General features: G+C 44.3%; 1 protein-coding gene across 1 annotated transcript in view; it reads left to right on the top strand.

The window, feature by feature from the left end:
• anos1 (anosmin 1) overlaps positions 1–16,773 on the top strand; it is a 49,966-nt gene that overhangs the window by 22,122 nt on the left and 11,071 nt on the right. The window contains exons 3-8 of the mRNA XM_030429171.1: positions 3,841–3,903; positions 4,222–4,444; positions 9,958–10,142; positions 10,463–10,592; positions 13,854–14,059; positions 16,040–16,184. Of these exons, the coding sequence (XP_030285031.1) occupies positions 3,841–3,903; positions 4,222–4,444; positions 9,958–10,142; positions 10,463–10,592; positions 13,854–14,059; positions 16,040–16,184 (952 nt within the window). The remainder of the gene's footprint in view (positions 1–3,840; positions 3,904–4,221; positions 4,445–9,957; positions 10,143–10,462; positions 10,593–13,853; positions 14,060–16,039; positions 16,185–16,773) is intronic.

The following is a 16,773-nucleotide window of genomic DNA, read 5'->3' as shown; positions in this document are numbered from 1 at the left end:
CATTCTCCCAGAGCCAAAAGTGACTCTTCATATTCCTTCTTTATGACCACCAACAGTCCAAAACCCAAAGATTTAATGTCATAATTGACACAGAAATGCAGCTGGAACCACAAAGTGTCAAGACTTTTGCTTGATAAATGACTGAAACGATTGTCAAAACAGTTGGCAATTAATCTTCTCTCAATGAACTACCTGACTGATTGACTCAAACCCAGTTTCCACCTGGCCCATCTGCACAGAGTTTTGGCTGCGCTACAGCTGTGCTATGGTCATGATATGGTCACAGTCAAGCTGCACAAAGAAAATCAAGCAAGACAGGGAGTCAGGCAGTGGAGCTGCATCATGCATCATGTCAATTTTCAAAGTAAAACAAACGTTGCAGACTTGGGATCTGCAGCACCAAAAAAAAGTCGGAAATATTAACAAGTAGCCGCACAATAATCAAGGAAAAATGACATGATCTGATTAAGTCAACAATATCAGGCCGACATGATGCTCCGCCTCTGAAACGATATGAAGCCGCGTGGAGGACGAAACAAAACAGCATCACACACGGCAGGTACAAGAGATGTGCCCACTGGAAACTAAGGGTCAACATCGCAGGTTATGAGCCGCTCATTGATACTCTCTTGGTTTGTTGTACTCAGCAAATCAGTGGTAAAACGCTTACTTTCAGATTGATCTGCAGTGATTGGTCAATTCGTCATTTAGTTGGTTGAAAGAAATTTGATGTTTATCACTATTTTGATAATCAATCATTTCAGTCACTTTTCAAGCAAAAATGTCAAACATTTGCTGGTTCCAGCTTCCTCAATAACATTATGCTCCTTTTCTTTGTCATTTATGAAATTAAATCAAAATTTGAGATTTGGACTGTTGGTTGGACCCAAGAAGCGATTTGAAGACGTCACTTTGAGTTTTTTTTCATTTGTTTTTATAGACTAAATGGTTAATGACAATAATCGAATGCAGCCCCACTTCTAACAACCAATGCAATATATCTTTTTCGATTTCGAAAGTACATGTTTCAGGAGGATGAGGGTGTGTATGTCTGCATGGGTGGAAACTGCGACCCCCCCCTCCAACTGCAGTTGCACAACATCTTACAGAAGATATGTGATGGCATTCTCCCAAGCATGCTTTTGGCGGTGTTGGTGCCATGGTTTAGATTGAGCACCAAACTGTGTAAATAGGAATCAGCAGTTGATTGATGAGAGCACCTTTTGTAATTATATACAGCCATCCTATTTGCTTTGGCAAGACATCTGTCGTCGGTCCTCCTCTTCCCTGCTTAAATGTCAGGTTGTGGGTGTGGCCGCCGAGAGTCGCTGACAGATTGTCAGTTTCAGCACACCTGCAGAGAGCTCTCACTGCCTCCACACAAACGCTTATCTTTGTGAAGAGTTTACATGATACCCGCTTATTCAGCAGAAATCAAAGAATTATTTAAAAAAAAAAAAAAAAAACCCTCAACTTCCTTAGAAGAATTCAGCAGTTTTTCTTAGTTGGGAACTTTTGCCCTGAGGAGGAAAAAAAATGAAAATCTAGGACTGGTGGAGGGTGAGACAACACAAAACACACAGCCAGCATTCTGATGTGTGTTGCAATATCCTCGGTACGCAATGTGCTGTGTTAATTCATGCTGCTTGGCACGCAAGCCCGAGCATCTTGAGGTAACGATGATTCTATTTTCACTTGCATAGTTGCGATCGCGTTGAACCAGACGGGGATTCGTCCTCAAGAAAAGCCCGTGGAATGCATTCAGCTGGTGCACACAAGATCTTTCAATGAGTAAAATGAGCTTGATCCCCCCGGCTTATGTGTGTATGTTCAGTGATTTGTAGTAGGGATTTGGGGGGCTTTAACATGTGCGTCTACTGGCTGCGTGTCCTTTAGACACTGGTGTAGGCGCACACAGCCAATCGCCTCAACACCTCATTGTTCCAGCGCCTGGCTTGTGCGAGGATGCTGAGGTTGCTTGCTACTGCCCGTCTTCGCCGCGGGGCTGCACTCTCAGAGGACACAATCGAGAACAGAATAGATGACTTAAGGTCAGCGTATTATTAATAGCAGATGATGATAAAACTGCAGAGACTGTCTGGACGATGCAATTGAGCTCGTATGTCATCTTAAATCTCTGAGGTGTTGCGGCAGTTTCACCTGATCGGCCGTGTAGAAACCACATTAGTTTCTTTTTGCAGCTCTCAGCTGTCATAACTGCGCGCTCTCCTTCCGAAGTCTCCGATTTCCCCCTTTGGCACGTTATGTTTAATTTCATCACCGCAGAGACATCTATATTGCTATGAAGTAATTAAGAAAATACCCTCGCTCTTCCCGCCCTCTGGAGCCAGGTTTTTAACACCCGACACACTGTCCACATAGGGCTTCTCAGTTTGCCCAAGATGAGGCTGGGCACAGCAGAGAGCCGGGGCCCAGTTGTAATCGAGCGCTGGCAGGCGTGTGCACGGTCCTGATTGCGGCGCGTTCCTCCAGAAGCAAGGTTTATGTTTCATCATGCGCCCGTGCACCGCACTCCATAAAAAGCAAATAAACTTTTCACTGGCTATGGCATAATAATGACAGAGTCGGCTAATGAGCGAATTAAAGTCGTAAATACAACCCCGGCCCCCTGACTCAGATGTGAAATTTCTTACATCAACTTCGTGTTGAACACACTCTCTACTGTAGGCGCCCTCATTTAACCACTCCACCTTATGTAACACCACATATTGCGCTGATGATCTTCTTTTTTTTTTTTTTAAGGAGCCTCTTATCCGGGCTAAAAGTGGACCTCCGCTGATGGCAGATCTCCATATCTGTTCCATCAAATCTCCCTCTCCCACTCACTGAACATATTGGACTGTCCCAGTTGAAGAATGTGTTGAAAATGTGCTGCTGTGCTTCATCCCAGACAGCACTGTAGCCGGTGCAGGAGTCTAAATTAAATGGAGTTGAATGAGTGACTTTGGCAGGTCTCTGGTTGGTGTGGTTTGGGCTGCTCCCCAGTGCAGCACAGAAGCAGCCTGGCAGCCATTTGACTGTTTGACTGAGCTTACTCTTTCTCTTTCACACCAGCGCTCGGCGGCCAGCACCAGGAGCATATAAGACCTGAGCTTCTCTCGGTCCCCATCGGAGCGCCTTTCCCGTCCCTGCGTCGGCATCTGCTCTGATTCCGTCGGACACGCATGAGCCTTTTGTGTTACATTACGATTGCTTTCATTCAATTAGATTCACTCAGGGTATAGCGTTTTAAAAGCAGGAGTGGTAAACTCTCATTAAAAATTTTTTTATCATCCCGTTATGTTTGGCAAAACTACTTGCCCATGCCCATGCCAAGCATTCACTAAATTCGTTCCACGTGTTTAAAAAAAAAAAGGGAATCCCAAGAACATTAAATCAAGTGTATCATTTATTAAGTGCTCTCTGTTCAGACGATGGGGAAGTTTGGTGCCAGAATCGCATCAGGCCCAGACATGACCAGGAGAAGCGACAGTATAAGAATGAGGCGTAGACAACATGGTGTTGAGGCATGAAGAAGGAATCCGCCAGGTTACTTCCAAGCATTGGTAGATTTCTAGACACACAGCGCACACAGGGTGTGTCGGTCTGCTCATTACGGACAACCCCTCTGCCCCGAGTTTGCTTTTGTAGAAGACTTTTTATATTCTTTGAAGGTATGCCGGGCTTCTGTGACAAAAAGGGGTGTGACAGGTTGCCGTGAACGGGCGCGGGGATGTGGCTGAGTGAGGTGCCTGTCAGGCAGCCAGCACCATCTCCACAGCGGTGGCTCTTTGATGTGGCTTGCTCTTTGAAGAACTGACACCCTTCTCCTTTTCACAGTGCCTGGAGCCCTGCAAGGAATCCTGGGACCTGAAGGAAAACCAGTGCCAGGATTTATGCGAGGTATGTCACCGCCGCAAATACCGTGGTTGCCTCAGACACGTGTTTGAGCTTTTTTAATTTCTTTCTTCATGCTTAGTGGGAAAATTCAGTAAGAGGAAAGTTTGAGGAGTGTGAAGTAAGTCTTTCTGCACTCTCTGTGCAGTTGAATCAAAAGCTGTTTAATGTAGTCGGCTGCTCCTGTGAGTCATAAGCAGAAATGTAAACAGGACAATCCCTGTTAGCTCACAGAGCTGCCAGTTCGCAGCCCAGGCAGGTTAGTCTTAAAAAGTGACATATATTTTTCCCTCTCCTCCTCCTCCTCCCACTCCTACCCCTTAGCCCCTCTTTCCCAAGAAGCATTATGAGTGTCTAACGAGCTGCGAGTTCCTGAAGTCGGTAGAGGGAGTGAAGCAAGGCGACTGTCCTGCTCCGGAGAAGGCCAGCGGCTTTGCAGCGGCCTGCGTGGAGAGCTGTGAGGAGGATGGAGAGTGTTCGTCTGTGAAGAAGTGCTGCTCCAACGGCTGTGGCCACACCTGCCAGCTGCCTAAGAACCTCTACAAAGGTAACGCTGAAGGAGTAACTCGCAACATTTTTGCGTTAATATGAATTATGCTGGAGCACAAATGTCTTTTAAAGTTGAGAATTCATCGTTTTAGTTTCCCATAGAGCTGCAGGGCATTGCGGAAGGAGTTGGCTCCCTCATTGAGTTTGAGGTTTGCAGCCCATCGCCGGCATCTTCTTCATCCAAGAGCTCAGTTTGGCTGCTCCTCTGTGTATCATTACTCCCTGCAACAGTTAAAATTGATCTGCCGTCGACAGATGCGAAACAAAACGTCCATCAATGTCCGTTTCCTGAGACTGCCTCACAATAAAAGCCTCCCCCGTTTTGCCAGTTGAATGCTTTTAATGTGAAGGTGCACCAGTAGGAGAGGAAGTGGTAAACAGACAGGCGGTTATCAGTGATGGATTTCATAGATGCATTGTTTTAATGTGAATTCTATGAGAAGGCAGTTTGAGTCCAATGTGGGAATGAGGCAGTGAAAACTACTAACTACTGTATAGAGAGATCATTTCAGAATATAAACTCACTGGCTGACTTTTCCTGAAAAGATGCTCACCATAAATAGTATCAAAAACAGGGTATGGTCGCTTGTAAATCTTGAGGGTTATAACTTCCAGTGTGGAAACGCAGACTCCGCCACAAACAATGAAAACTACCACATGGAGAACTAATTTCAGAGTGTAAACCCACTGATGCTTGTTACTGTATTGCAAGTAAAAAGTCTAAATATATATACAGTATTGTTCGTCTCGTAAAACGTAATGGTTGCATTGTCTTTATACATCTTCATCAGTGTATGACTTTAGGAAAATCCTTTTTATGGGAAAATCCGAATTAAGAGAAACATGAAGCTGCATAGTCATTAACCCCTTAACCACTGTGTGTAATGTAGGCGGCAGGTTTTTGAAATGTAAGGAAGAACGCGTGAATTAAAAAAGTGATCTGATCGGCGTGTTGTTGTTGTTCCTCACACATTATAATTAGTGTGACACCAGGAACACCATCTCAATGTACAAGAAAGAGACTAACTCCACATTTCAAACAAGCTGTTGTGGATTAATAGGTCGAGCACATGACTCTCACCCAAGAGATCCAGGTTTATATTCTGATTGGAACGTATTATCAAATAGTGCAGTAAGTTCAGTTATTATTGTCTGTTTTCCTTTGTTTTTCTGTCAGTGGTTTGGTTAGAATCAGACAACACAAATATTTAGATAGGGTTAGAGAACATAGTTTGGGTTAAAATAGAACCTTGCACAGCATTTAACAAATATATGATATATATTGTTATAGTGACGTGATACATACTGTCTAAGATTTTGGATACCACTATGTAACGATATGGCAAAGGTGTTATCTTTTCCGTTTTATGGCTGCACTACAATAAAGTCATGAAATTTTCAGACTTTCCTTTACCCACTTAGTCATTATATCCATATTATTGATGATACTGATCACAAATCTCGTTGTGTTAATATTTCGTACCAATAGTCATCCCTGCAATATTTTCACAATATTAATATAAAAGTTTTTCTCTGTGAAAATGTTGTGATTTGACACGTAATCCTAGCATTTATGAAGTGCCTTTGAGGACATTTTAAAATCGTGCTATATATCGTTTATCGGGATACTGCCTAAAAACGCCATCGTGGTATTTAAAGGCCATACCGCCTAGCCCTATTTACAAAGGATAACTTCATCCACTAAACTGTTTTTCAAAACTTGCGGCCCACATTACCCACAATCCAATTTATCAGACTCCATGCAGCTTCCTCTGCAGCCACAAGAGGATTTATACTACTTTTTCCCCCTCCACATAAGAAGTTGTCACTCCACAATACCTGAAAACAAATGTCAATGTGTAAAATTAGTGAAGTTACCCTTTACAAGATGATATGTTAATGTTGTGCCCTCAACTTGTCCGCTGCCCCCAAGTGGGAACAAAAAAACAGTGTCTGCAGGTTTGAATTAAAAATGTGTTGATAGATTATGATGCGAAGCCACAACTTCTTAATTGCAGGGAGAAGGGATGCACTTAGCATCTAAACGCTGGACTGTGTGCTCTGATAAAGATGTTTAATTGTGCCTTCACTCACCGTCTCATCTCGCTATTTAATTATTGCTCCGAGATTGACCAAATTAACACGGTTCGTCGCTCCCTCCCTCTCTGTTTATCCTATTCACTGAATGGCGTTTCATCAGGCTGCTAATGCTCCAGTGCAAACATCTTGTTCTTAATGTGATTAAACTGTCGCAGTTTACATAATTTTCACAAATAGTGTCGAACCAATTAATCCCTCTCTGTCAAACATCAATTGTAAATCGCAATGACGCAAATTGCAGATTATCTCGGACCATTTTTTAAACTCGCTTAAGAACCATGAATCTTCATTTTCGTCTCCGCGTATTGTCGGCGCCCACACATCCCTCACGCCGTCTCTGTTGCAGATTGGAACAAATCTTTGGTCTCGAATTCGCTGGATAAGCTTGAGGGTTTTGCAGACACAGATGTACCCAAGAATCTTTGCTCCAGTAAAATGGTTTAATAGCGCAGCCCAAGGCGACCTGGGTGCTGAGTCGTTTTGTGAGACAACCAAGAGCCTCTGAACTCGGGAGATGGGAGCTGGAACTACATTATATACACTATCAGCACACAATTGCCGGCAGCCCGAGGCCATAACACTGGGGAGATGCTGAAGTGAGACCAGTGGCGGATGAGTCTAAATCGAGCTTTGAACTGCGGCAGTGATGGGCTGTAGCTGCTTTGAATCACACTGCAGCGAGTGTGTTTTATTGTGTTGAGCTGAAAGAAGCAGCAGCGTGTGATTCGGAGTTAGAGCTCCTGCGCACACAAGAGCTTGCTGGTATTTACGTATGATGTGGAAGAAAATCCCCAGGGACTTCATGGTGGATGTCACTCTCAAAAGGTGAACAGCACGTTAATCGGAGGAAAGATGAAAGCAGGCGTAACCTTGAATAATTCAGAACAGCCGCCCTGTCAATGAAAGGCATTCAGCGCGCTGCAAGACTTTCAAATCAAGCAGCCCGCTGATTCTGTCAGAGCACCGAGCACCGTCTGTGCTGTGTTTACTCTGAATCACACCGAGTGGTTTGGTAAAAAGTCGGGATGGAATTTCTCGTCCTGGTCCTCCTCTGTGTTAAAGGTCTAATGAGGCGCTCATGGGTCGAAGAGCGTAATTGTTTCTATCTGTGCACAAGTGTGTGTGTGTGCGTGTGTGTGTGTGTGTGTGTGTGTGTGTGTGTGTGTGTGTGTGTGTGTGTGTGTGTGTGTGTGTGTAGTCTTTGCTGTGATGAGCTGTGATGCTGGAAGCCATTAGCAAACACAAGCGGGGAGAAATGGAGCGTTTCCCTTCAGTGAGATCATTCTCAGATGTGTGTGTTCAGGTTAGGGTCCCCAGTCCATGTGCTTGTCCCTGAGAGAGAAGACCTGAGGAGACACTCGAACCCCGTCGGGTTTTTGATCTGGAGCAAGAGTTATTCTTATTCTTCATCCACTGTGTTTTGGTGGGGGTGTGCATCAGATAGAATTGCTTTGTTTGTTCCATAACTAAATAAACAAACTGTTCTCAGAGTAAAAAAAGGTCTTCAGAACACTGTTTGAAGCTGAAAAGGTGGCAGGGTCCGCCGTCCATAAACAAAGTAAAACAAGTATGAAACTGTTGTCCTTTCAGATCAGTTTGTTTATTTGGTTTGTTTAGGCATAAAAACAAACAGTCAATGAAAATCTTTCTCTTCTGATTATAATGTCTACCCCAAAACAGCAATTTACACTTTCATATCTTTTTCTCTATTCACTTCGAGAAATGGAACGAATCCGACTTGTTATGTGTTTTTTCTGATCGAATGCAGCACACAGTTCAACACCATGCTGTGAGAGCACCAGGAAAATGAGTTGTTGGGTGGTTAAATCAAACAACATGTGAAAAATGTAGATGTCAGATTGACAGTGAATTAAATGAGAGCCATCCTCCGATTTTTTGGTAAGCCCTTGTGCTACAGGCAGTGTTAGCAATGTTTTTCTCCTCAGTCCCCCCCCCCCCTCGTAATTACAGCATCCATTATGACAGTATGTGCGTGAGTATTGACAATTATATTCCTGCGAGTGTAATCGTTGGCGCGATTAACACATGAATGGACGCCGTGCTCTTGATCGTGCCTCCGCAGCAGCAGTTACATCATGCTTTTGGAGTAAGCGTGCGGCCATTGAAAAATGAAACACTGTATGATTCTTGGACCGAGCCTGACCCTGAAAGTTATCTTTGGAACGAGCCGAGCCGAGAGAAAGTGCATTCGCCGCCCTCCTACATATTGCGGAAGAGAGGGGTTGTGTGCATGTGTGTGGTTTTCTTGTGCTCTGCAGGAGTGCCTCGTGCGACTTTGTGGGAAGATGAGCTAAGACGGAGAGGAGCGGAGGAATGCTGCGGTTACATTGGTGTTTGTTATTGCGCAGGAAATGTGACGCGCGCACACAGGGCGTGCACAAGCTTCAACTGTGGAGCTGTGAAACCGCAGCACAATGACCCCCAGCTGTTAGTGTGCAGAGAGCTGTTATCAGCGGCACCAAACAAAGTACCAGCCCCATATGCATGGGACTCAAGGACCCTCCTCCATCTTCCGGGGGTTTTTTATATGCATCAATCAATCACTTTTACATACCCTGGATGAGGACTGAATGGAGATATAAGTAGATCAGGCGCTCTGCATGCAAAACACTGTCTTGATTATGTTGTTTACCGACACGCAGCGCAGTAGCCTTGAGCGTGCGTTGATGCTGTTGATAAATGCGGAGCAGCGACGGGGCCACTCCGCAGCGGCAGAGGTCCGAAATGATGGTCTGGAGTGCTGTGTGATTTATTGAGAACTGCGGGATGTATTCAGCCTTCTCCCGTACTTCCAAACTTGCTTTTCCAATCTCCATCTCATTATCACTATGCCCGACGCTCAATCAACAACTCACTACGTCTCCACTGCAATAAATCCACTTGAGAGAGTCTGCCTGACTTGGCTGAGCATTTGGCCCGGTCCTGCACTTAATAAATCTCTAATTTATTGCACATGGCCGCGTCGACTTTGTCTGAAAGGGCTGAATGTGAAGCGCAATGATGCGGATGAGATTTAAATGTATGTGTGTATGTTTGCACTGAGGGAGTGAGGGATGTTCCGCGCGCCATCTCGCATACCTCGATGTAAACGGCGCGTATCATCGCTAAGAAGCGCCGCAACTCAAACACAACGCCCCAGCCAGGAAATATCACAATCTGTCACAGGAGAAAGATGATGCTGTTGACCCACAGCATGTATTAAATCTATTGCAGTGAGGTCATGTCTCGCTTTTAAATCTGTATCTGTCCAACTCTGATGGTGTCATTTCACTTTCCACCCCAGAAAGTAAAAAAAAAACAAAAAACCCAACACATTTCATGTTGGAAGTTCACCTACAGTGATGATATTAACTCCTGTCACGCTATCCTCTTCCCTGCATGTACTTATAGGAGTCCCGCTGAAGCCGAGGAAAGAGCTGGTGTTTTTGGAGCAGCCATCCGGTCAGCTGGAGATCCGCTGGTCGTCCAAGTTCAACATTTCCGTGGAGCCCGTACTGTATGTGGTGCAGCGCCGCTGGAATTATGGCATCCACCCCAGTGAGGATGATGCCACGGAGTGGCAGACTGTGGCACAGGTAGGAATCCTGTAAAAACACACTCAATGAAAGTTTTGTCTTTAGATCTCATCAAATGTTGGTATTCTTTTGATCAGACGTGTGGGATTTGTGTCACAGCTCCATATGTCCCAGCGTGCCAAATGCTGCAGCTGTGAAAGTGCTGCACCGCGCTGACAGACTGTTGCACGCGGTTGCACATTCCTCACAGTCACAGTGTCTTTGAAAGTTTTGCAAAGAGAAACACACAGATGACTGATGTGGCAGCAAACTCACACGGGGCTCTGACCCCGCTCGAACTCTGACCCCTGCGGTGTGCTCTCCCCCCATCTGTCCCTCAGACTGCAGAGGAGCGCGTCCAACTGGCCGACATCAGAGCCAGCAGATGGTACCAGTTCAGAGTGGCTGCAGTCAACGTGCACGGGACCCGAGGCTTCACTTCGCCCAGCAAACACTTCCGCTCCTCCAGAGGTCAGTTTGTGTGTGTGTGTATGCACTTATGCACGTGTGTGTGGCCTTGCTTTGTGACTGAGTTCCTGTTTGACACCCACTACCCTCCATTTGTTACGGTTAAGACCTTGGAACAGGTGGACTTTTCAAACCTGATTAGACTTGTTATCTGTATTTGGAATCCAAGGGCATGTGGTGCCAAGCCTTTTTTTATCGCTGACTCCAAGAACATGTGTATTTTATTTAAAAAAAAGAAAAAAAAAGAAAAAAAAAAAAGAAAAAAAAGTTTTAATTACCTGCATTTTGCAGCATTCATCTCTTTAGAGGATTATTCACAGATGCTAAACACCTTGGCTCCATACAGCAGCACCAACCGGATTATGACTGAAAGATTATTCCACCTTTTTGATGTGTTTATTGAAAAAAGTGTTTTAAGGTATTAAAGGAGTACGCTGTAATTTTGGGGATGAAATTTTGATCAGAATATAAAGATCTCCATTGACTCTCTTAGTTCTCATGGCTGAATAAACCAAATAAACAAACTGACCTTAAAGAACAACACGCTTGACTTTGTTTATATGTGGCGGACCCTGCCACCTTTTTAGCTTCAAGCAGTGTTCTGAGGAACCTATTTTCCTCTGAGAACAGCTTGTTTATTCAGTTATGGAAAACATAAGCATTTCTGAGTTTGTATTATTACTCATTAATATTGTAAATATTAATATTCTGAGTCTGAATTTCTTCTCCAAAACTACATAGTGCCCCTTTAAAACCTTGGATGTGTTCATTTAATCATGTATTAGACCTTTGAATTCTTCTGTTTACCTGAATTGTCAGTTTTTCCCACACATTTACCCAGTACCCAGTGAGCTAAGTGGAAAGAGTAATTCACGCCGGTGCCAAGCAAAATGCGAGTAATGAGGAGCGACTGGGTGTGCAGAACATTTGCAACCAGATCTTCATTTATGCCTTCAAAGCAGGGGTTTCCCCCTCTTTATAGTCATATAAAATGTAATATGTCTGAATTAGTCAGGATATTGCAGGTTTCAAATGAATGCAAGTGTTGTCTTGCTTCCCAAGGGAGGCTGACGTAACCGAGGAGTGCTTCAGATCTTTGCCACAGATTAGCAAACGAGCTCTGATGGCATCCCGCGCTGCTACTCTCCACGTTCAATGTTGAATGACACACAATTGCAGCGTTGTGCTGCAGATGGCATTTGTTAAAGCGACGGCCAATTGTTGGGCGGTTCCCAGGGATTACAGGTTTGTAAATATAATGTTGTGTCTGGATTGGATCTGATGTGGAATCAGATTCAATCTAGACAGTGTGTTTGTTTGACATGTAGAGGCAGAGCCATGTGGCCACCTTCTGTCAGCCTTATGCCGCCCCAGACCTGGGGAGTAACAGGACCCATGGAATGGGATTACTGGGATTGTACAATAAGGATACAAAAAGAGGATACTTTATTCCAGTGACGTTACATAAAAAAGTTGTAATTAGATTTCAGGTATACAAGTCTGTAAGCATGGACATGTGCACATGCTAACAGAATACACATCATTCTTTATTAAGATCAAATAATCAGTCCTTTTAATAATGTTTCAATCAAGTGACATAACTTTATAGGTGCATTATGAATTTTTTTCTTCATTGATTACATTTATTTTTATGTCTAAACAAACTTAATAATCAAACTCTCTTTGTTTTCATGACTGAATAAACTGAATAAACAAACTGACCTTAAAGGACAACACAGTTTCTTACTGTTTAATTTTGTTTATATGTGGCGGACCCTGCCACCTTTCTAGCTTCAAACAGCATTCTGGGGACCTTATTTTCCTCTGAGAACAGCTTGTTTATTCAGTAAAAATAAATATTTCTGAGTTTGTATTATTACCTCATTATTATTGTAAATAAATATATTGTGAGTTTGAATTTCTTCTCTGAAACTAGATAGTGCCCCTTTAATATTGTAATACTTGGATATCTTACTGATTCAATTTTTAATACATTTTTGAAGTGAACCTGTGTGGGCCTGAGTTCAGTGTCATGATAACATGCAGATTAGTGTCCATATTGTGTGGACCACTTTCCAACTTTGTATCTGTCATCGATCATCTGATGCACAAGCCTCAGAAATACTTGTATTATTTATTCATTAATAAGAAGTTGTTTAGGAGTGGAACTCTGGCAGATGTTGCAAGCGGATTACATGTTCTGCCAAACACTAAAAACCGGTGCCAAATCCAAAAAGTATTAGCGTGCGTGTGTGTGTGTGTGTGTGTGTGTGTGTGTGTGTGTGTGTGTGTGTGTGTGTGTGTGTGTGTGTGTGTGTGCGCGTGTGTGTGCGCGTTGACCCGTCCTGTCAGGCCTCTGTCATACATCCACTGCCCTGAGCGTTCTGGACGGCTGTCAGGCAGCGCCAGACACCAGGTGGGAAAAAGTATTCTGCTGTGGGGATGGAAACAGATCTCCAATCAGGCCAATCAGTGCCAGAACCATGATAGATTGATGGGAGCTGTCACGGATTTGATGAGCTCCTGGCCACTCTGTCATGCCATTGTTATTTACATAGCGCGGCTGTATCATCTGATTGCAATTTCGCACTACTACTACTTTGTTGGGGCAATTTGTAAGGACTGACTGCTTATTTATGTTGAGCAGCCAACATCAGCTGGTATTGAGAACCGATGGAGTCAGCTTGTATTTTTGGGCCGGATTAAATGTGTTTCAGGTGGAAACAAGGCTGAGGCGTGAATCATTTTCTCATTAAAGGGCTATTCCCTCTGGTGTGGTGTCTGGCGTGTGGCCCTGCCTCTTCTCCTGACATCAGCAGGGCCGGGTCACAGCACATACGGATACTTTTAGAACCAGCTTCTTACACTGGACACACACACACACACACACACACACACACACACACACACACACAGTACAGGAATGTTGAGTGTGGAGCCAAAGTGAGCAGCATGTGTTCGTTAACCTCCGACCTGTGCTCTAGGACTCGTCATGGACGTGACATGACACCTGTCATAACATCTCACGGCAGATTGTCAGTGCAGGACTAATTACTTTACACAGTGTCACACCGGTCCCCCTCCTCAACTGCCATGCTTACCCTCAAGTGGTGAAAGGTGCCTCAGCCTGTAAAACATTCAACCTGAAATTATCCTGCCTTGATGCAAGATTTGTCACATACATGAACCAGAGGCCCTCTTTGTCTTCCTCTAAATGTCTGCAGATGTACTGAGTGTTATTTCATGTTGCTGCTATGTCTTCAGATCCTTCCGCCCCTCCCAGCCCGACAAGCCTGCGCGTCGCCAACGTGACCATGGGCGAGGAAGGCCTCGTGACGGCCCGTCTCAACTGGACCCTGCCAGAGGAGCCCGACATCCCCATACATCACTACAAAGTGTTCTGGAGCTGGACCGTGCCCACCAAGTCCATGGTGCCATCCAAGAAGAAAAGGAGAAAGACCACCAACGGGGTAATCTTCTCCTCGGCCTGTCTCAGTGACGACTTCTTTCTCCTTCTCCTCTTTTTCCCCTCTCTAAGTCCTGTCCAGGATTATCTCAGCATCTCCCCCTGTGGCTTCGACACGTCACTGTAAATATCCATGTGGTGGAAAAACATGGAATAGAAGTTGCATTTATTTATATACACTTGCGAGGCTATCAATCACACACAGATTGGTACAATGTGTTCTTCACTGTTATAATTCCTGATACTGATGAAAGAACCCTTAAACGCACCGTTAAGCTTTGAAAGAAAACACATTAAGCGTGATAAATAGCCCGTCTTGTTTCTTAAATATCTCAATTTGTATTGCTCACATTTTTCTGGGTATTTTGGAGGTTTCATTTTTTTCTCCTACTCAGTTTATGATTGTGTGATTCAGACACGTCTGAAGTGGTACATTTATTTGTCTTATTTGTAACATCTATCACGGTCGCCTCAAAGTTGAGTGGTTATATAACGACACTCACACAGTTCCTGTCCCGTCATTATCGTTTACATTAATGCACAGCATGTCTGGAGATTCTGCACAAAAGGGCAAGAGTTTGAATTTTGTCTCCAACGCTATGCAGTGCAGTATGTTAGAATTGGCCACCTGTTAAATTCATACTCCAAACATAAATGCTAACTGCTGCTAACTTTTGTTGCCGTTAGCTAGTAAACTCAGTTAACTGTGCAGCCAGTAGTCGTATTAGCTGACTCTGCACGGACTGGGATGGGACATGTGATGGTACGTGTCTCGGACGATCATCTCTTGAAGTACAAAATGGCTTGGGGCTAGCTGGTTAGCAAGCCAACATTGTGCATCGATGTCCTTGACAAAACTTTTCTTCATATTCTAACATTTAAAACTAAACTTTCTCCAGTAATGACACAAATATCATGTTTAAAGTAAAAGACGAATGATTCCGACTGTTAATTCCTTGGAAGAGTTTACTCTGCACGCTGGAACTATCTCAACTATGTGGCCCAACCAGACCGAGAAGTTTTTATGGCCTTTTGTCTGGGATGTCACACAGACAAAGAACCCACTCGTGATCACAAAGAAAGATAAATATAATTTGGTTATGAAAGCTTAAAAAAACAGGCAAGCTGCGAGCTAACAAAGTTAGACTTCTTGGCTTGGGCAGCTCAGAAAGCCACAGACTAATATTTTGACTGTATTACAAATATGTTTTTACTTAGAAAATTACACAATTATGCATGCAAGCATTGACTGGTCTGTCACAGAGTGAAGCGATGAGGCCATAGGCACATAGAAATCGAATTGACCTTAGAGCAGGATCATTGACTGTCCTAAAATCACATACTGCTGACATGAATAACTGAATAAATTTTGCATTGAACAGTTTTGTGAGCTATTTTCAAAATATCTCCATGTGACCGGACATAGCTGTGGTTCAGTCAGTGAAGAGCTTTTTAATTAGAAACCCAAGCACAAAGACAGATAGTCTAGACGGTCCGCACACACCTCTATAGAGTCTTCTCCTGAATTAGTTGATGAAATGAATAGCAGATGTAGCACACAGGAGATAGAGGTGGGAGACACCAGACACCTATTGACACATGTACCACTGGTTTCCACTTTGGCACCTCGGGGCTTTGAAAGCAGCCTGCTGGTAGAAGAATGTCAAAACACGCACAGTCAATAACAAGAACTCATCAAGCTCACGCTGCTGGTGGAATGTTGCAAGTCAAACACAGCGAGGAAGCCCTGGGAGGCTCTGATAACACGGCTCCCTCACAAGGCCCTGAAGGCTATCTCCTCGCCACGATACCTTCCTCAGCTCCACATGTGTTCTCAATAAGTAGGGCTTTCCCAAAGGCCCCTGTTGGCCGGGACTGAGCCGAGCTGGAATTGCGTCTGGGACAATGACGGGGCTTTGAAAGGGGCCTCCAGTGACTGTGTGGTGACATAGAATTGCCAACAAGTGTTTTGTGTTTTTCGCAGGCGCAGAGCTGGGTGGATCTGGAGGGGCTTCAACAGAACAGCAGCTACACTGTGGAGCTGCAGGCTGTCACATACTGGGGACAGGTGCGACTGAAGAGCGCCAAGGCCTCCCTCCACTTCAGCACCAACCAGCATAACGAGTCAGGTAGAAACTGGTGCCGATTTTCTGTTGGTCATTCAGCTGTCATCCTGTTATGTTTTGTAGCCACTAGGCAACAGTCGGTCAGTCCAATATTTGGTCCGGACAGAAAACCTGCAACAGCCATTGGATTGATTGTCATGGCTGGCATTTCATTGAGCGTCATCAACATCAAGTGAAATATCTCAACATTGGTCTGACGCCTTGGCACGAAATTTGGTACAGGCATTCATTCTTCTCAGACGACGCATCCATGCGACTTGGGTGATCCTTTGACTTTTCTTCTAGCGCCACCGTGAGGTTGACACATATGGCTTTTGAGGGAAATGTCTCAACGGCAATTTTGATGAATCATTTCCCCAACATAAACGTAAATGTGTTTGTAATTGTTACCATGAACACGCAAGTCACCTGACTATGACAACAAAGGTCACCTGACAAAAGTTTCCTGACGACCTTTCCTGCATGGCCAAACACACAGACATTAAGGGCACAAAACTCCAGGGAGAGTGTGCATTTTCGGATCACAGGGCCTTTAAAGCACTGGGCATTTGCTTTCGGAATAATGGGCTGTTGGACAAATGGCTTTAGGTCC

The sequence above is a fragment of the Sparus aurata genome, chromosome 9, assembly GCF_900880675.1.
Source record: "Sparus aurata chromosome 9, fSpaAur1.1, whole genome shotgun sequence".
Classification (NCBI taxonomy): Eukaryota; Metazoa; Chordata; class Actinopteri; order Spariformes; family Sparidae; genus Sparus; species Sparus aurata.
The sequence above is the reverse complement of the archived record's forward strand: the minus strand, read 5'-3'. Positions and strand labels throughout refer to the sequence as shown.